Source organism: Drosophila bipectinata, chromosome 3R, assembly GCF_030179905.1.
Source record: "Drosophila bipectinata strain 14024-0381.07 chromosome 3R, DbipHiC1v2, whole genome shotgun sequence".
NCBI classification, from domain to species: domain Eukaryota; kingdom Metazoa; phylum Arthropoda; class Insecta; order Diptera; family Drosophilidae; genus Drosophila; species Drosophila bipectinata.
The window spans coordinates 19,020,704-19,039,508 of NC_091739.1; the positions used below are offsets into that span (position 1 = coordinate 19,020,704).

The window sequence follows — 18,805 nt, forward strand, 5'->3', positions numbered from 1 at the left end:
CCTAAATTTATTGTTTTAATAAATCACTGATTGAACAAATATTAGCAACAGTATTAGCTTAAAAAAAAGTCGAGATTCGAGAACCGGTTTAAGGAGAGAGCCACCCAACGTTCTTATCAATTTTAAAACTGAACTTTCCAGCTGCTGAGTACGTGGGAATTGTGCAAATTGTAGTCAGTTCTCAGTTGATATTGAAATCTCAAGCTGGCAAGGCGATCAAGCTGAGCTTTAGTCACGGAGCTTACCCAAGCAGGCACAGAAGAACAATGTTATCACCAGCCCTAATCCTCGGGCTAATCGCTGGGCTACATGTGTTGGGGTCCGTTGAAGGCGATCCCCTCATAGAAGTGTTTCGATGGAAGCAGATGGACTTCTACAACCGCGGAGATGGCTACTCCGGTGGGCATGGCTATGGTCATGGTCACAGGCCCGATAGACCCAGTGTCTCAGGTAAAGCTAGAAAATAATGGCTTATATTGTGCCTAGTATTTAAAAGCCTCATAAAATGTAAATTATTTAGAGAGATGTAAATTTTTTCTTGTGATGTAATTTTTATTGATTTTATATAATTTGTGTAATTTAAAATTAAAAATCTTCCATAAGAATATACACTCCTTGTTATTTTAAATATTTTTCTTCAATTTCCCACAATTTCAAAAAATTAGCCTCTTTATTTAATTTTTTAATGTTTTTTTATGTATTATAAATGTTTAAATTTTCGTAAATTTATAAATATTAATATATTTTTTTATTTATGACCAGGTCCCATTGCTTTCCCTGGCAAATATTCACGTGCCAAACGTGAAAGTTTAACGTCCCGCGACACTCCACTCTCCATTGGCAGTCGGGTCAGCAGTGACGATAGCAATGCCCCCTACATTCCGTACAACAACGTCCCCATGGGGGTCACCCACTTCCGGGGCCGGCTGTTCGTAACGATGCCTCGCCGGCGTGTGGGAATCCCATCCACCTTGAACTACATTGACCTGTCGCGGGATGGTCGGGAGCAGAGCCCCAAGCTCCTGGCGTATCCCAATTTCGCGATGAATCAGTTTAACAATAGTGCCGAGAACTTGGTGTCCGTCTACCGCACCAGCGTGGATGCCTGCCAACGTCTTTGGTTCATCGATACAGGAATGCTGGAGTATCCAAGTGAGTATCATGCTAGTTCTGAAAACCAAGACACCCCCACAACCCATGGATTACAGATAATCGCCAGCAGATTCGTCGTCCCAGCATCTGGGTGGTGGACTTGGCCAATGATATTGTCCTGAAACGCTTTGAAATTCCGGAGAACATTGCGGAGACAGGTCGTGGTCTGGCCAGCATCACTGTCGATGTTAAGGCCGGAAACTGTAACGATGCTTATGCCTATATTCCGGACTTGGTGTACCGACGTCTTGGTGTTTATCACCTGGCCACTGACCGCATTTGGGCCTTTGAACACAACTACTTCAACTTTGATCCGCTGGCCGGGGACTTGAACATTGGTGGTCAGACATTCCGCTGGGACGACGGAATCTTCTCAACAACCCTGGGACCCCACCTACCGGATGGCAGCAGGAGCGTCTTCTTCCATCCCATGGCCAGCACCTACGAGTTTGTGGTCTCCAACAAGGTGCTGCAGCAGGAGTCCAATGCAGCTCGCTCCGATCACGGCAACGATTTCCGCGTACTGGGCTCCCGAGGCCCAGCTACCCAGTCCACGATGCACGAATATGATCCCAAGACAGGGGTGATATTCTTCGCCGAGATCCAAAAGAACGGAGTGGGCTGCTGGAAAAGCAGCCAGCCCTTCACAGTGGATAACCATGGGACGGTAGACTCGAATGCCAGGGACATGATATATCCGAGTGATCTGTCGGTGAGATATATCCTTACAATTATATATATCCTTATAATTAATTTCCATATGAATCTTTGTTCAGATCGACGACGAGGGTACCATTTGGGTCATGAGCAACTCCATGCCCATCTTTATATACTCAACGCTGGACACGAATGTGTACAATTTCCGGATCTGGAAGCAGAGCACCCGATTGGCCAAGAGAGGTACGGTCTGTGAGTGATTCTTGAGTGGAATTGCTTTAATGAAGGTTTCGCAAGATCGTTACATTGGGAATAATAATAATGTGTGTATCGAAATTACTCACTGAAACTTATACATAAAATAAATCAAAAAGCATTTACAAATGTACCATTAAAAATTGCCTAAATTTGAGTACTCGTTTTTATCACATCTTACAAATAACGATGCCTTGTGTCTTTTCGCACGAAAAACAAATTAAAAAATGAAATTAATAAACAACATCAATGAACTAAATCAGAGGCACTCCAATATTGCATAAGGATACTAAGTTGCATAGGCTGTGTGTGTTGTGTTGTGTGTGTGTGGTGTGTGGGGTATAGTGTGGTTTTTAATGTAAACCTAAAATACTTCAATTTTTTGAGTTGTAAATTTTTTCTTATAACGTTTTCGCATCCAAACAAATTCGAGGTGTAAATTTGGTAACATTTTAAAGTGTCAGCTATACATGTGTGTTGTATATATATCTAATATATAGGTTTGATTTGTATATATATATGTATATGAGTTTATATAAAAATTTGCAAAAATATATATATATATATTTATAGGTTGCTTTTTGTATATGATCCTCGACTAAACACCTAAGTCCTTTAAGTATTTTCCATCATAGCATGAGTGATATAGTGAAGTGTTTCTACCAGTACTAGTTGACTATATAGCGGTTCTATATGCATATTATGGAATGATTACTGGCCCGGAGCTATTGCAGCATATTACAGTTGCGAGTTACTATATGTATTCGGTTGTAGTTGTAATTGTGGTTGTGGTTCACTGCACCAAATAATCCTTGTAGCCGCGCAGCGACTTTAGCTGCTTCTTCAGCTTGGTGATCAGATCAGATGGCTGCACTAAAATGGATATATCCCGGCCAACGGAATTGAGGCGATCGCGTATCTCCATATCTTTGAAAAAGAGATTCAAAGGACGCCCATTGATTTCGGTGAGCATCCAAAAGGTGAGCGAGTTTCCATCGCATGACTGGGTCTGCAAGAAAGATTAGAGTTTAGTAACTGACTTTGAAACTGATCCATTACTTACCTTGGGAGGAAGCCCGTGTCGTGCGGCCAAGCTGTTCGGCACCACGTCCACAATAGTTGCCGTATTTCCATCGCGAATCAGTCCCAGACATTGCCCTTCGCGGTCACGTCTTATGGCGTAGGCACGTCCAAATGGAATGCGACGCAGCAGAACCTCGACCTGGTAATTAGCCATTGGAGTTATATATTCTACATGTTTATAGAAGAATCTATCTTACAAATAACGTATTCGTATTCCTGATAATCTTATTGGCCTCCGCGGCACTGCTGATGTTCACTCCGGCAATGGTCAGTAGCTGGTCGCCAATGTGGAGGGCATTGTAGAGCACAGGGTGCTCTTTCTGCTTCCAGCCTCCAATCCTGAAAAATAAAATATAATTATTGCCTTGATCTTGCCTTTAAGTCCAATCAGATAGAGGTTAGACTACATACAATCGCTCCCAAACTTACCAAACGCCTCCGAAGGCATCTAACCAGGCGATGGAGCCCACGCAATCCTTGCGCCGCAAATTTAATCGCACCCCACCCGGATGCATGATCTCCCGGCGCAGTTGCATGACTTGTTGCTCCCTCAGGGTTAAACGCTTGTTGGGTGACTGCTGACCGGGATTTGTCGATGCTGGGGTGCTGCTGCTGGGAGGAGCTCCCTGTGGCGGAGGTTGCATCCTAAAGGCGCTACTGCGTGACGGGGTAAACTCGTTATTGTTGGCATTTCTTTGACTTCCCGGCTCGCGGGGAACTCGCTGAAGCGGCGCCTGCGCATCTGAAGTGGATGAGCTGCGCCGGCGCTGCTCCTGGCTCTCACTGGTCGTAACCCGCTGAACTGCTGTTACTTGAGACGAGTTGGATGAGCTGGCAGGCGGCTGATGTTCGATATTGTTGTTTGTTGCGCTGCTGGATTTCTGAGTTGTCTTGGTTTTCAAAGGCGAGTTGAGTAGTTTCAAGTAGTGGAAGTCCCTGCGACTAGGTCTGGAGCTGATCACCAGCTCCGTTAGACCTCTGGTCAACTGGGGTGTCCTTCTAGGAGCATTTTGGGGCACTGGCTGGACTTGGGTTTGCGGCGAAGCCAGCCTTCGACGTGATAGGACTGGACTTCCATTCGCAACAGGCTGGGCACTTCTCGTGGGGCTGGCGTTGCTGCTGATGGGAATGCTGGACGACAGGAACACCTTTTCGTAGTGGACATTGCCACTGATGATGGCGTCACTGCTCTGCTCACTGTTTATACTTATGTTCGTTATGCCCGACGTATTCGCACTAAGTATGATTTTCTTGCTCAGCTTAGGAGTCTGCGGCTTGATGGGATTGGAAGCTGAATTGGAAGTGGAGGGCGATGGATAACATGTTCCATACACGGCCACAGTTGTGGCTTCTCCTTCATTCAAGACCTTCACCTTGGTGGTGCCCGAAGAGTTGGCCGGCGTGTTAGAACTGGAGCTATTGGAAGCACTTTGCTTGATCGGCGTGGTGTAGGAATTACTACTGCCCACTTGAATGGTACTGGTACTGGTACTGCTGCTGGACTGGACATTGGACGGAATGATTTGTACATTGCTTTTATACTCCTGATGGGCCTGTGGTAAATGCTGTTTGCCATTCACTTTCGCCTTGACTTCTGGGAAGCGAAAGACCTCGGCTGTTGTGGTATTCTTGGGCGGCAGTTCTGGCGGCTGATCCTGATCCTGGCCAACGGTGCTGGTGTTAGACACCTGGATGATTGTAACATTGTCCTGAGGTTCCTCGCTTTTGGAGGCTTGGGCTGTTGGTTGGGCTTGCAGGGGCTTGCGTGGGGGCCTCTTTGATTTGTCAGCAGCTCCTGCGGACATCGACCTGGATGTCTGTGGTCTGGAATATAAATTAGGTGGAATATTAGTATGCTAGAACAATGTATTATCTTAAACACATCTACAGCTTGGTTAGTTATTCATTCAGTATCGATCGTGACCTTAGTAGCCGTGTGCTTACATGCAAATCAACTCAGTATCTCTAGAAAACCAGTCAGTCATGTCCAATAGTGAGCTAATCGAAGGCGCGTTGGACGATCTGTTCGTTAAGGAAGTGGCCAGTGTGGTTAAACTGGTCGGCACGCTCCCGGAAAAGTACAAGATCATGCCCACCTGCACTCTCTGGCTCAACATTTTCCAACTGGCGACGCACAGGGAGCGCTTTGGTCGGAACTACATGCTAGTCCTCCTGCACAAGCAGCTGAACACCCGAAAGACTTTGGGCTATCCCTTTACGGATCCCGACTGCGCCCAAACGGACTTGTGCACTCTCCAGGAGATGATGCGACAGTTGGACATCAGGGGAGAGCTCACGGATGGCGACGAGGAAATGAAAACCTTTGAGGATAAGTCTATTTGCTTCAGTTCTGGCGAGAATTTGGAGCTTGAAAACCGCAAACTAATGAAGGTCAATGTAGACTTGGCCTCTGACTTGGAAAACCTTAAGAAGCAGCATGCAGACTTGCAGGAGTTGCGGGAAGATAACGAAAAAGCCCTTCAAATTCAAAAGGAGCAGATAAAAATACTTGAGAAGGAAACGCGCTGCCTAAAACGAATCTTTAGTATCTCGGCCATTACTGCCCTGAAGCAGATGTGTTGCTCCCAACTAAACTCGAAGGAAACCTTCTTCGGCACCCTTTTCAAGTCTCTCTGCGAGAAGGAATCAGATGTTGCGGAGGTTCATCAGTTGGAAAGTCAGTTCAAAAGCCTTCTAATCGGCCATACAAGGTGTTACCAAAAGAAACAACAGGCTCTGCTAATAGAGAAGACTAGTGACAAATACGACAAGCTGCGCGACAAGGTTAGCAAGAGGTACAAGAAAGTAATCTCCATGAAACTAGATGCCCAAGAGCATGAGCTAACCCTCAGTGCCATGCGCTATCTGACAATCTTGCGCAGATTATTCAACAACACCTTTGTCGGTAAAGCAACAATCAAGAAGGAAGTGTCCAAATTCCTGCAACGAAGTCACGACGAATTGGCTGAGATGATGTAGCAGACTCACCTGGGTATCAGACGTTCGCATTGCAGCATGTGCTCCAGATTGAGAATTTGATCTGCAATTTAAAAGTTATATTTTGTTACGAACCTTTATAAAAACTGAATAAATATTTTAGGGTGTAAACTCGATCAAGGAGTTTCTATTCTCACCCGCAGATACTCGCTGAGCTGTAGCTGCCACAACATCTACGCGGACCCCGTTCTCGGTTAGCACACAGGCTTTTCGCAGCAGCGGCGACAGAAATTCGTCATCGGAGAGATTCAATTCAGCATCGTTCGTGTTAAGGGGGTCTGAAGCTGCTGCTTCTTCTATTGTTGCATCCAGTTCTGCCCCAGAAGGCTCCAATTCCTCACTGATCTGTTCGCTGTAGGTACTAATGGGATCCGAGAGCATGTTCAGCAAGTGTTGGGTAAGAGTATTTGACATGGCAGCGGGAGCTGGAGTTGGAGCTGACGTAGGAGCTGTGGAAGCCAGAGCTGTATGTACGGGAAGTGGATTAGCCACAGGAGTGGGGCTGGATGGCTGTTCCGGTAGGGACTGTGGCAATGGTTGTTGACTGGGCGCCACCACACGCTCAACTCCCGGGACCAGAGCTGCTGGGACGGGTGGTGGTGGCGGAAGCGGTGATGTGGGATCCCGTGTGGGTAGCAACGGAGCGCGTACTTCAGGTAGCTTCGTGTAGAGATTTTCACGCGGCGAAAGAATCTTCATTTCCCTCAATTTGGATCGCAATGTTTCCACCCATTCTTGCATAATCTCCCTGAAACGAGAGCGAAAGTAAACGGCGAGCGTGTAATCGAGACTTGTGCAACCGTAATTGGCGTTGCGTGCGAAACTATTAGCTCACCATGAAACGGCGTGGAAGCGGAGCACCTCGTTGCTGAGCGTTACCACAAACTCGAATTCGTGAGAATTGGGAATGAGGGCGTGCGAAATGTGCAGAGTTTCCCGCAAGGACACGGCCCACTCCGGCAAGTGTCCTGCCGCCTGCCGTGGCTCCGCGTAACCCTCAAGTAAAGCTTCAGTATCATCATGAACACAAAACACCACCCAGCTGCACTCAGATTTCTGAAAGTGTAAGAATTCGCATTCCAGTTAAAATTTAGTTCCTTTTTTATTATTTGAACACGCACCTTGGGACCCACAGTCAATCGCTTGCCATCCGCCGTCAGCCGTTTCAGCCATGTGTTCTTGTGAATTTCCCGGAACTGTGCACCTGATCCACCACCCACTCCACCACTCCCTCCTGCAGGAGCAGCAGCAGCGGGGGCAATCCCCAGTGCAGGTGTATTCCCATTGGATGTCGCAGGTGCAGCTGCCGCCGCAGCCATATCCCCTTTCCCCTCAGTGTGGATTAATGCCTCCGGATAGTCTTTTTTGCATGCCTTGGCCACTGGGTTTGTCGATCTCACATTTCATACGCTTTTTCTTGGCGAAATATGCTTCATACGGCAACGCAACTAAAAAACAACGAAATGATAAGCTACGACGCCATGTTTGGTATCGGTAATTGGATATGCTATCGATTGCAGCGATGATTCCATAACGATATATTGAAGATATAAGGAATTTTATTTATGAAATTTAAAATCATATTTTTATTAACATCTTGTCTTTAAATATTTTTAGTTTCTTATAATTTTCCAACATTTTAATCTTATTTTTTAGTGTTTAAAAAATACAAACAAAATAAAGTTTTTTAAAGTTAAGTAAATTACTCAACCTTACAATTACTCAATTACGGTAAAGAAATTGTATTAGTTTTGTATAAAAAATATAAATCAATCTTTCAAATTAAGTAATTTAAGATAATAAAAACAAGTCTAATTAGCTTCATTTTAAATTAAGAAATATTCAATCCTAATATAATTAATATAGACCATTTCAATAAGAAATATTAGTTAATCTGTTCATTCTTAACTCCCATATGGAAGTCCTTTAATATATAATCCTTTATAAATGAATAAGTACACGATAATTTTATGCTATAATACTTCTTTTTATTGAGATTTTTAAAATCATTTTTTGATATTTTTTTGTTGGTTTTTTTTATCTTTATATCACACATAACGTAAGTAATTTATTAGATCTTTTAATGCTGTCTTAAGTCACTAAATCTAAGCTGATTGAAAAAATATTAATTTAGTTTTATCTACATGCCGAAAATGATTTAAACGGTTTGAACAAAAGGGTTTAATTTTTTTGTGCATTTGCTTAGGGCAAACGATTCAAAGAAATTGTCTGCTTAAATTATAAAGGTTTTGTTTTTTTTTGTTACCGTTTTTCTTTGCCATTAATTCTATGTTTAAATAATTATGCAGGTTTCTTGTATAGTGAGGCGTTAGACGTTAGTATCCCTACTGTTTTAGTAGACTAAAGTATTTCTTTTTCAATTACAAGTATTGCGAGAGTCAGAAGGGAAGTTACAAGCGCTCCTTGTGACGTAGGTGTAGAACGTACAACGAGTTAACAATGGTATAAAATTAAAAAAAAAACTAGTAAACATGTAAACATATTCCACAAAAGCGACTAACTTAAAACAAGTTTAGGGACAGTGGGCAGGACGCTAAGTTAAATACAATTTAAACTACGATTAAAGTCTTTGAATAGAATTTCAATTAAACATGACGGCTACAAATTCTGTTCGTTTCTTGGATTAACTTTAGTTACATTGTTTTTTATCTAACACAATCAAGTCTTCTTGTTGCTTACAGTTGCTCTAGCTGGAAATTGGCGTATTTAAGTTGTAGTACATATAAGTTGATTTTTGTTGGCTTCTATAGGACGATAGAAATCGCAACTTACAATTTGTCGCGTGTAAAAAGTCATTTGTTTTCGTTTTGTACGATAATACCAAAGTTTCACTAGCTTCAGCAAGCGCCTGCGTCTGCGATTTTCGGTAACATTTTCATTTTCGGGAATTCGGGGCTCCGGCTCCGCTTTCCTCGGCAAAACAATTCGTTTTTATTTTAACTCTAATTACAATGTACTTTTATGTACGTGGCATAGTTGTTAATTGTTCTTTTTCTTTGTTATTTGTCTGTTTTCAGTTTATAGTGTTTTTTTGTTGTTGTGTTTAGTTGCTTTTCCGTTTTAAACTTTTTATATTTTTTTTCAATGATATTGTACTTTTTTTTATAATGAATTTTAAAAATATGATTCGTTTGCATTTCGGTCGCTAGCATTGGAGTCAGGAACCAACTGAGTTTTTGATTATATTTTTTTTTGGTATCTAGTAGGTAGATGTTCATTGGTAGATGGTTCCTCCGAATGCTCTAGCTGCTCAACTTGGTCAGAATATCGATCTCAATCTCATTGGCGAAATCGTATGGCGAGCCTTTTGCAAAAAGGATCTTTTATGATTTCTTAGGATTTGCGCAAATGAGGTCCACTTGTCATGGGGCGGGGGGTTTGCGAACTTGTGGGGACGGGCAAGCATTAGCTGGCTTTATGATGCGGGAAAATCCATTATATGACTACGGGGAACAAACTCATCGGCCATGGGGTTCAGAATAGACTTTTCCACGTTACACTGGCTCTTTGGCAGTGCGGAAAGCGCCGTGTTCTGTTCTTCCGTTCTGCAAAGGACATTGGTCACATAATTATTAATACTCTGGTAAAATGTACTATTTTGTCCACTCACTTGGCCTTTTCCCACTCGTTAATCTGCTCTTCCAGCTCGTCTTCGATCATGGCTTCGAAGCACTCCTGCATCATTTCCTCCTCCTCAAGGCGTTGAAGTTCCTAATGAAAATAAATTAATTTAATTGAATTGATATCAAGGAGAATGATATTCTTACGTTCTTGTCAAACTCTTCCTCGTTCTCCATCCACATGTATTCGGAGAAATCTGGCTCATCGTCGATGTCTGACAGCGACTCATCGTCGTCCACCACGTAAATAATTTGATCCGTCCAGTCCACAGATGGCACTTTTAACAACATGATTATTGCTTCTGGAATGAAATTAAATGAAAATGTTTGAAGATAAGTTACATGTTCATACGAAGGTAAGAATAGAATAGCCAGGTGAGACTGTATGTAAATTATTGCTTATTTATTCTACCGGCAAAAAGCCGACCAGTTGCGTCGTTCTAAAAAACCGGTTCTCTCGACAATTGCATGTTATAAACAAAACAAAAACCGCACGCATACAGGTGAGCTAATCACACACATACCTATTTGTTTATATAAATAAACTAACTAAACATTTTCTCTTTTCTTTTTGCGCAACGTTTTTTTCGTTTTTTTCGGTTTATACCAGCGATGTCTATTTTTTGCGTTGTGGCCGCGGCACACAAAAATTTGAAAACAAAATGACTCAGCTCAAAGTCTAAAGAGGAGACCCACATAAGTGGACATACTTGTCGCATATACTTAATACATACACCTACTATATGTACGTTTATTTTCGATTGGAAGAATATTGGATTCTTGCTCGTATCAAAGGCACTCATTAAACACTTTATGGCATATACACCCCTGTCGTTATCAACGCTAAAAAATAACAAACAAGCAAACGTGAGAAATACAACAATTTATGCAGAAACGCAATAAGCCAGATCGGTTCATGGGCGTAGCTACTAACTTGACCGAAAGTGTGTTGGCGTATATGGTGCGTATACGTGCTATTTACTTTGTTATTTATAGTGTAATGTTTCAGATTGTGTAATTGTTTCAAAACAGTAATTTTTGTATATACTCCGAGTTTGTTTACAGTCTTATCTTCCCGAATATGAGTTGTTTTGATGTTGTCTACTTCCTATACAAATCTAGCTAATTTATAGTCTCATAATCTCATAAATGAACACTATCAAGTAGTGGAATATTTTTCTGATTTGTTTACCAATTTATTAATAGAAATCAGCTGCTTTTTATCAGCCAAACAAAAAGAACTAAAAGACTTGGCAACTCTGACTGGCGATGCTGATGTGTGTACGTGCCAACACAAACAAGAGGCTAAATACAAACTGAAACAGAATTCAGTTGCCATATTTTAAATGAAATTGCGAAAAATTAAAATTTATTTACTCGGTAGACTTAACGAATTTCATGCATGCATTAAGCGAATATGCAAAAAGTACAAAGGAGGTAAACAATCGTACTAATATATGTGCATATGTACATATTAAATATTTTGTTGTATATATAGTACATTTACACACGCACGTAGGCCAGTGTTGGTGCGACTGATTGAATGAACCTCCCTCAACCCAAAAAACAAAAAAATTATAATAACATTGATAATAATACAACACGTCTGGCTCAAGGTAACAAGTGTTTAAACATTCGACGGGGCATTAATATTCCTCAGGTTAGTGTACTTAGAATCTAGCCTAGCTCACCGGGCAAACAAAATATGTTGGAGGTCAAATGAATAGTGGAAGTTGAACTTTTGCTTGAGTTTCTGAAGTTGATTGACAAATCGACAATATTTAGCTTTTAAAAAGAAACTCCTAACTTCATTAATATACATATTACTTAGAACATGAGGCGTTAATATAAAGTTAATATTCTATGTAAGTTATTGTTCCTCTTAACGGTTATATTTACAGTTTGTTGAGGATTTTTAATTCTAGTGTAGAGCTTTAGGCTAAGGAAGACTAGTGCTAAGTGCTACTGCTCTGACCGCTGCTGTTGTACGATACTTGGCATTTATTGATTTGTCAAGAAGCTGGTTTAAGTGAACCAGCCAAGTGCTGTGGCGGAAGTTAAAAGGCAAATGCAATCAGGAAGCTTCGTTCGACTTCTGACTTCCGCCTTTCCTTCCCGCCACCCTCTTTGCCGTCCATCTTCTATCTGGCTACTAGTGTGATCGCTTCTCTGCGAACGATCTCCCGGTTTGTTGCCATAGCATGTATGTACATATGCAATATGTTATTATTTCTTTTATTTCAATGCACTTCTGGTACTCTCTACTCACATTCAATTCCGTCGAGAAGCTTGTCCAATTTTGCCAACGAAAATATATTAATATTTTTGGAATCACTGCCTCAACGATTCGTTGCTGCTGTTGCTTCTGTTGTTTTAGGTGCGTTTTTTTTTTATTTCACTGAGAATTTTGCGTCGCAAAGGAATGATTAGTAACACAGGCAATTTAGTGTTGCATCCAGATTAGCATCGAATCCACACGGAGAATTTTGATATATGTATTGCGAAAAATATTCGAGTAAGTGCTGTGTGCGGATACACGTCCGTGAACGTCAAGCAAACGAATTGAATTGAATTTTAACTTTTATGATTAAAAAAGCAAGTGGAGGTGCCAAAACAGGGTTGTCAAAACATACGATATATTTTTATATCTACATGAAATACATATTATGTATATATATAAATATACATATTTTAATATATTTTTATATATATATACGATATATTTACATACAGCGTAATATTTATTTAAGTTTAGCTTGAATTTTGAAATTGAATTGAACGTCAAGGGGCAATGATTTAAAAAGCAGGGTTGCATTGTAGCTTTTTTATTGCTAGATTTAGCTATTTATGAAAATCTGGCAGCATCGCGTTCCAAACGATAACCATGATCCAAAAAGTACGTTAAAATAAAAAGATATCGATTGTTTTAGAGCTGCCGCCAATAAATATTTCAAAATATATGTTGAATTTAAAATGGAAAATATATTAGATTAGGAAAACAAAAATTTTAAAACCGGCATTTCAGTTTTTTCTAAAGTGGAATCTGCAAAGTGAACAGGAAAATTTTGCGTAGCTACTCGCATTTAAAAGAGCTTTTAATACACCTTCCAGAAGTAAATATTTTAAATAAAAAGTACTTATTATTCAGTACTTATATTAATAATGTATAACAACGAAAGCCAATTTAAAGTTAACTATTATTTTCTTTGGATTCTCTGTTCTCAGTTGGCGCCTTGTTGCTCCTTGGATCCCAAGGTTGTAATTTCGTACTGCTGCAAAGTCCAAATACCAGCAAGGCCATGATATTGAACGCTATCACAGTCAACAGAACCATATTCCATTCGGATTTATTACCCTGTAAGTTATAAAATGAGTTATGTTTTGTTAATCTTCGTAGTCCTTACAGTATGCACGAGAGAAGCCACAAGAAGTGGCGCCAAAAACCCGGATAGATGTGCTAGTCCATTGGCCATTCCCGAAATTAAGCCGGCAAAGGAGGGTCCAAAGTAAAGCAAGGTGGGCCAGTAGATGCTGAATCCCAAATCCGAGAAGCACATGAGTAGGGTTAACATAAACAGGACCAACATTTTGTACCCACAATCAGACATGATAATACCGATTGTGCAGCATATTGCCACTATGCAACCTGTAATAAATCATAAATTTGATAAAATATTAATTTTAATTTTAGTTATTCGTCATTACAGATGACATAAAAAAGGCGACGCATCCAGTTTTGATAAGATCCCATGCGGCGCTCTAGATAGCTTCCACCAAGGATGCACACGGCCTTCGAGCAGCATGCGCCCAAGAAGGGAATAGATGAGAAAACTCCCACATGCCTTAAATCAAATTCCATTGCCTCCCGCATTAATCGTGGCATTGAAATTGCAAGCACCAAAAAGGTGTAATTATGAAACACATGGGTCATTATGAAGGAGTATACCGGAAGGGAGCTTAGCAACTTCTTCCAAGGAACCTTAACCGTCTGAAATATAAACCGTTTGTGACATTATAGAAGGGAATTAGACATAATGCTAACCTGTGTATTTTGTACTAAAACTCCTTGTTGCAAGTATTCCAATTCCTTTTTAGTTATACGCGGATGTTGATCCAAATTGTCATATATAAGCCAAATGCAGAGAATTCCAAAAACCAAAGATGCGCAGCCTATCACATAGAAAGGGAGCTCCCAGGAAAATTCGCTTAAAAAACCGGCCAGGGGATACACCGTCAGAGATCCTATAAGAATCCCGCTGTAGGCAAATGCAATCAAAGACGTTCTCTCCGTGGGGTGCGCCCAGATAACGAACAGTTTATACAAAGCTGGATTTCCGCCGCCCTGCATAAAATTTCATTTAATTTTGAAAAGTTATTAGCAAAATTTTCCGATCTACCGCCAGAAATCCGCAGATCACTAGGTTCACTGCTGCTGCTTCGAAGCTATAATGAGCCGTAAATGGTAGCAGGATATAGACCAGAGCTGTCAGGATAATCGAGAGGATAAAAATCCTCTTGCTGCTGCATCGATCAGCTAAATAGCCGGAAAGAAAAATGGAAACGACATAGCCATAATAATAAATTCCGGGAAATGTTAGCTCCTGGTTACGGGTCCAACTTAAATCGCCTGTCTAAAAATGTTCATAAATTAAATATTCTCTTCTTTAATATATTTTATTCCTAATTTGCTTTGTTATGGAGAAAAAAACACAAGCTTAATGAACTTGCCTTTGCCACTTGTATGATTGGGTTGGGCATGCCTCGATAGTCACCGCATCGGCCCGCAGTGCTGACATTGTGTCCCCCCAGCTGTTCAGCCACCTGGGATGCAGTCTCCAGGTGATCCTCTGGGTGCGGCATGACCATTTTCAGTATTATCATGCCGAGCATGTTGCGCATGGCGGCGTGAAGAAAACAATTCAAAAAAGCACATAAAGCATAAGTGAGACGCACTGAATTCAGGAGACTGTGGCTGGATGGACCTGATTGCGACAAACGCGGCAGAGTCCACGATTTGCATGACATATTGTAGGTAATAATTAAAAAATTTATTTTCAATACAGACACAAAACACTTATCGAAAAATGGGGGGACGGTCCCAAAACCGCAGGTGACCCGAGCTAAAGAGCGACTGACTTCGACATCGCTGCAAATGCTAGCCGATCGGGTGGGGATGTAAAAACGCGGAATTATTTGCAATTTGTCACGATCTGTCGACTAGTTTATCGTTGTTCTCTACCCCAAAATATGGAGAATTTATCTGGCAACTGTAAACTAGACAGCGAACACATGCTCATTCCAAAAACCCGATAAGAAAGCGCCTCGAAATCTAAGCCCAAGCATAGAGACTCAGCTTTTAGCGGGTCTACGCTTGCAAAAAGTCTTATTGAGTACTAAAGATTTGATTGATTGTCCATTATCTTTGCTTAGAGAACTTATACCCCAATAAAGTCAAATATATTGTAACTAATATTGATATTTATCTTAATTGATATTTATCGTTAAAGCGTTAAAAATTGTAAATTATTTTCCAATTTTGTCTTTTTACTTAAAAATTAAATTTTATTTGACTTAAAGAGTCTTAAAAATAGAATGTTTGTAATAAGCGCCATAAAAGCTTCAAACTGCTTGAATGAAATGATATGAAAGGGAATATCAATACTACAATATTTAATAAATAATTTCTGTTGATTTATGAACTTGGTGAAAAGTATTGGAAAATAAGATTGGAAAAACTACTATAACTATGAGTATTGTATTTTAGCACCCATCTTAGACAGAGATACTTTCTGATGTTTAAAAAAATTTGGAGCAGAAATTCGTTGGATATAATTTCCATTTTAAATCGTCCTAGTCGTAAGGAGTATGAAAAATTCCCTGTGCCATAATTTAATTAAGTCGAGCTGGGTATTTGGACAAGGAGAAGGAGCGACAAGCCCGTTAACCTTTAGACATTTACTAATCCCGGCAATTATTTCGCCGACTCATTTTAAGCCGGAACGGATTCCCCCACGGATTGGTGTTTGGCCAGTTAACACACGTAATAAAAGAAAATGGAAAAAGCAGGTGAAAAAGCAAACAGAGTGAAAGCAATGCCAGTGGTTAAAAAAAAGAAAAATGTAAACAGTGTGATGGTGTGTAATACCCGGCACGCCGGAAAACGTTTTCCACGTTCGGATTTCTGCTATCAGCATTGGCAGTTGCAGGGCGGAGTGGAAAGGTGCAAGGATATAGAGTGCAGTCCAGTCAAAGTGCACGCTTTAACCGTCCTGACAGGCAATTGGCTTTTGCATGTCCTCAGCCAGAGTTCACATGGTATAGGTCTACACTAGGGGAAATAAAAGGCGGGTTAACGTGTAAATTATTAAATATTTTAATAATAACATAAGAATTAAGAAAATATATAACCAAAACGGGACATGTTTCCTTGAAAAATGTAACTGACATACAAATAATAAATAAAACTTATAATATACAAGAAGAAATAGAAAACTAAGAAATATATTTGAAAAACTTCACATTTAAATTACGAATCCCTCTTACGTACTCTTTTTTAAAAGGGTCCAATAAGTAAATGTTATAAATTGTATAATATAATAGATTTTATCCTAGTATTCATTATTTTTATGATATGCTATTATTATAAAAAAATATCCTTCTATTTTAAAATTTCAGTTTAATGATCGATGGTTTAATAACTTGTAATTATATCGAAGAATTGTATCTAAGATAAAGTGTTCTGTAACTGAATGCGATATATTTGGATAACTATTTTTTTTTACATGCACACCATGCATTTGTAGACAAATGCATTTCTGCTTATCTAAATGGACGCATCGCTTATTCTCAATGCACCGTGTTCTATTTTTGCCTGACTTGCACTATGTTTCGATTAAAATTTTGCATTTTTTATGAGTCACACAGGTAGGTTGGTATTGCTTTCACCGTTTTCCGATGTTCGTTGTTAGCTCATTTGGCATGAATATAGCATGGTATGGTAGTGGGGAAGCTCCTGGATGTAAGCGTCCTGGGACTTGAACGTTTTATATATTTACAGACTTTTTGATTGATTTTTTATTCATATGGCACACATGTCGCCTACATTCGGTTGACTAAACTGCTCCATCCACATTCCCCATACATTCCTCATTTTGAATTCTTAAATTTGTCGTTTTGCTGTTTTTTGTTTTTGGCTTGTCATGTGAGTCCTTTGAGCGCATATGTCGCCATCGACTCTCGAGGGCAATGAATGCATTGTTTGCATTTGCATAGCCAACATGTTACCATACTACAACCCACTACATACGACTAGCCGTAGCGTTACCTTGTCCTGGTCGCGTGTCCTGGCCAGCAAAACACTTTGTTATGGGGGCTAAAAATAGCACCGACAGCCGCTGGGGAGCTGAGCCAGTGGGGCGGAGCAAATCCAACAAATTTCCACGCTCGCACTGGCACTCGCCTTCGCGGCCCCCACCGCGTATTCCCGTAAAAGCAAATGTTGTGTGAGTACATGAATGTTTTTTTCTAAAGCTAAAAATGACAAAATTTAACACTAGACAAGAAAAGTAGCCTTCGACACGTGTGTAAACCACCGTATAAATAGTGAATAAATAGAGTATGTTGGAAATACCTAGATATTATTGGTTTCGTCTAGAACATCTTTAATCCATGAGATTAAACATTCAAAGGCAAAACATATAATTAGAGCCCTTGAATAATAAAAAGGGTTGCAAAATAGCCTCCAAGTGGCAATTAGAGGCGGCCCATATGCCATTCTCAGCTCAAGACTGTGGTTCAACACTGTTTAAGTCATTACGCGGTGATGGCCCCATTCGCCATCTGTCGGTGTGTTGGCCACGACCGACCACTACGTCATCACATACACGGTATTGACTCATTACACCAACATTGGTAACAATTGTCATACAAGGATATATGTATATCTTAGTCGTTTTTAAAGCTTTAAAAACTCAAAACCAACTATATTAGTCGTTAGAAGCTGGGCTCGATATCCTGACAGCCAACCTATGTCAGGTGATAGATTGCCCAGCGGATACTATCCTGTCTGGTAGATAGTACCTTTATTGGTATCTCTTTCATGACCCTGTTCTCTTTTTAGTTTATTTTCCTTACCACAGTTTTTTTTAGGATATTCAGAAAGCTTTGCTGTCGAATCCTTTCAGGTCCTGTCGTGCACGGTAGTTGGTTCAATTCCAATGTGGCCACTTGACCCAATTTTTTTTATTTTCTTCCCTCAATTTCTGACAGAGATTTATTGTGGTCTATGTAAAAATACCCTAGTTGCAGTGAGGAAACAATTTTGTAAGCCATACCTGGGCAAAGTGCTTAAAAGTAATTTTATATAATTCAGTTTTTGCAGACCTCGCTAGTCAGTTGGTTTTTCAGTAGTTTTTCAACCTGAGAGAACTTTATAAGCCATTAAATAGTCCATGGCAGTCCTATGACACACTTATTCACCTGGACACTCACCCGAATGTATGTATATAAAGGACATGTTCGTATGTATATTCTTACTATCAAGAACTAACGACGGTTGCAGGGCGGAAAATTGTTGCTCCGCTAGTGGGTTGAAATATAGTTACAATCACATTTACCTTTAGAACCCGAAGACATGAGTCGAATTTGGCCAACTGATGGACTCTCCCTCACTTAGCATAGTCATTCTCACGCTTTAAATACACTTGGAGGTTTACTTTTTCTAATTTAGATTGGGATATAAAATAAATATCTTTATTTTAAGTTTAGTTTTCCCTTAACAGTACATCTTTCCTTAGAGAATCGATGCTTGCTTTAAAATTGTATAAAAAGTTTATATTATTGGTGTTTACTTTCAAATTAAATCTTTCAAATCTTAATCTTATTAAAATCTAAATCTTTATTAAAAATATTTGTGTATCTTTTTTACTAAAATATATTCTTTTTTTTGAGTGCACTCTCTCCTGTTGGCCGTCTTGGTAATGTTTTGGCTTAAACGCTCTCCCGCTTTCACTTTCGCTCTG

At 40.2% G+C, this 18,805-nt stretch overlaps 5 protein-coding genes and 1 long non-coding RNA gene across 10 annotated transcripts; 3 read left to right on the forward strand and 3 right to left on the reverse strand.

Moving 5' to 3' along the window:
- The first annotated feature begins 8 nt into the window (after positions 1-8).
- On the forward strand, positions 9-2,221 carry LOC108130458 (L-dopachrome tautomerase yellow-f2-like). The gene is made up of 4 exons (XM_017248887.3): positions 9-450; positions 763-1,152; positions 1,209-1,864; positions 1,929-2,221. Exons 1-4 carry the CDS (start codon positions 267-269, stop codon positions 2,067-2,069), a joined length of 1,371 nt encoding a protein of 456 aa, XP_017104376.2. The 5' UTR covers positions 9-266; the 3' UTR covers positions 2,070-2,221.
- On the reverse strand, positions 2,061-7,638 carry LOC108130453 (uncharacterized). The gene is made up of 8 exons (XM_017248870.3): positions 7,266-7,638; positions 6,980-7,200; positions 6,282-6,892; positions 6,136-6,187; positions 3,577-4,971; positions 3,345-3,486; positions 3,128-3,286; positions 2,061-3,073 (listed from the first exon to the last, which is right to left on the reverse strand). The coding sequence occupies exons 1-8, from the start codon at positions 7,461-7,463 to the stop codon at positions 2,858-2,860; spliced, it is 2,994 nt and encodes a 997-aa protein (XP_017104359.2). The 5' UTR covers positions 7,464-7,638; the 3' UTR covers positions 2,061-2,857.
- Positions 5,080-6,260, forward strand: LOC108130459 (uncharacterized). The gene has a single exon (XM_017248888.3). The coding sequence runs from the start codon at positions 5,092-5,094 to the stop codon at positions 6,124-6,126; it is 1,035 nt and encodes a 344-aa protein (XP_017104377.2). The 5' UTR covers positions 5,080-5,091; the 3' UTR covers positions 6,127-6,260.
- Positions 7,639-8,110: 472 nt separating the features above from the next.
- Paip2 (polyA-binding protein interacting protein 2) lies at positions 8,111-12,398 on the reverse strand. 2 transcript variants are annotated; one of them, XM_017249204.3, is made up of 4 exons: positions 12,055-12,398; positions 9,933-10,084; positions 9,776-9,876; positions 8,111-9,710 (listed from the first exon to the last, which is right to left on the reverse strand). In XM_017249204.3, the coding sequence occupies exons 2-4, from the start codon at positions 10,074-10,076 to the stop codon at positions 9,581-9,583; spliced, it is 375 nt and encodes a 124-aa protein (XP_017104693.1). In that variant the 5' UTR covers positions 10,077-10,084; positions 12,055-12,398; the 3' UTR covers positions 8,111-9,580. The 2 variants fall into 2 exon arrangements, with proteins under 2 accessions (XP_017104693.1, XP_017104691.1); XM_017249202.3 differs by having other exon boundaries at positions 9,933-10,087; positions 12,055-12,390.
- LOC138926535 (uncharacterized) lies at positions 10,406-13,617 on the forward strand. 4 transcript variants are annotated; one of them, XR_011443087.1, is made up of 4 exons: positions 10,406-10,746; positions 13,011-13,142; positions 13,183-13,433; positions 13,493-13,617. It is a non-coding gene; the product is annotated as an uncharacterized lncRNA (long non-coding RNA). The 4 variants fall into 4 exon arrangements; XR_011443089.1 differs by having other exon boundaries at positions 13,192-13,433; XR_011443090.1 differs by lacking the exon at positions 10,406-10,746 and adding an exon at positions 11,102-11,222.
- On the reverse strand, positions 12,956-15,012 carry LOC108130638 (sialin). Its single transcript, XM_017249200.3, has 6 exons — positions 14,514-15,012; positions 14,183-14,416; positions 13,828-14,127; positions 13,491-13,773; positions 13,190-13,431; positions 12,956-13,140 (listed from the first exon to the last, which is right to left on the reverse strand). Exons 1-6 carry the CDS (start codon positions 14,808-14,810, stop codon positions 12,976-12,978), a joined length of 1,521 nt encoding a protein of 506 aa, XP_017104689.2. The 5' UTR covers positions 14,811-15,012; the 3' UTR covers positions 12,956-12,975.
- Between the last annotated feature and the right edge of the window lie 3,793 nt (positions 15,013-18,805).

Coding starts and splice junctions, on each gene's coding strand:
- LOC108130458 (XM_017248887.3), top strand. CDS start 267: ATGTTATCACCAGCCCTAATCCTCGGGCTAATCGCTGGGCTACATGTG. Junction 451..762: donor CGATAGACCCAGTGTCTCAG/GTAAAGCTAGAA, acceptor ATTTATGACCAG/GTCCCATTGCTTTCCCTGGC. Junction 1,153..1,208: donor AGGAATGCTGGAGTATCCAA/GTGAGTATCATG, acceptor CATGGATTACAG/ATAATCGCCAGCAGATTCGT.
- LOC108130459 (XM_017248888.3), top strand. CDS start 5,092: ATGCAAATCAACTCAGTATCTCTAGAAAACCAGTCAGTCATGTCCAAT.
- LOC108130453 (XM_017248870.3), bottom strand. CDS start 7,463: ATGGCTGCGGCGGCAGCTGCACCTGCGACATCCAATGGGAATACACCT. Junction 7,201..7,265: donor GATTGACTGTGGGTCCCAAG/GTGCGTGTTCAA, acceptor TTACACTTTCAG/AAATCTGAGTGCAGCTGGGT. Junction 3,287..3,344: donor GGAATACGAATACGTTATTT/GTAAGATAGATT, acceptor GCTAATTACCAG/GTCGAGGTTCTGCTGCGTCG.
- Paip2 (XM_017249204.3), bottom strand. CDS start 10,076: ATGTTGTTAAAAGTGCCATCTGTGGACTGGACGGATCAAATTATTTAC. Junction 9,877..9,932: donor AGGAAGAGTTTGACAAGAAC/GTAAGAATATCA, acceptor TATTTTCATTAG/GAACTTCAACGCCTTGAGGA. Junction 9,711..9,775: donor AACGAGTGGGAAAAGGCCAA/GTGAGTGGACAA, acceptor TGTCCTTTGCAG/AACGGAAGAACAGAACACGG.
- LOC108130638 (XM_017249200.3), bottom strand. CDS start 14,810: ATGTCATGCAAATCGTGGACTCTGCCGCGTTTGTCGCAATCAGGTCCA. Junction 13,774..13,827: donor TTTTAGTACAAAATACACAG/GTTAGCATTATG, acceptor TTTATATTTCAG/ACGGTTAAGGTTCCTTGGAA. Junction 13,432..13,490: donor TCGCCTTTTTTATGTCATCT/GTAATGACGAAT, acceptor GATTTATTACAG/GTTGCATAGTGGCAATATGC.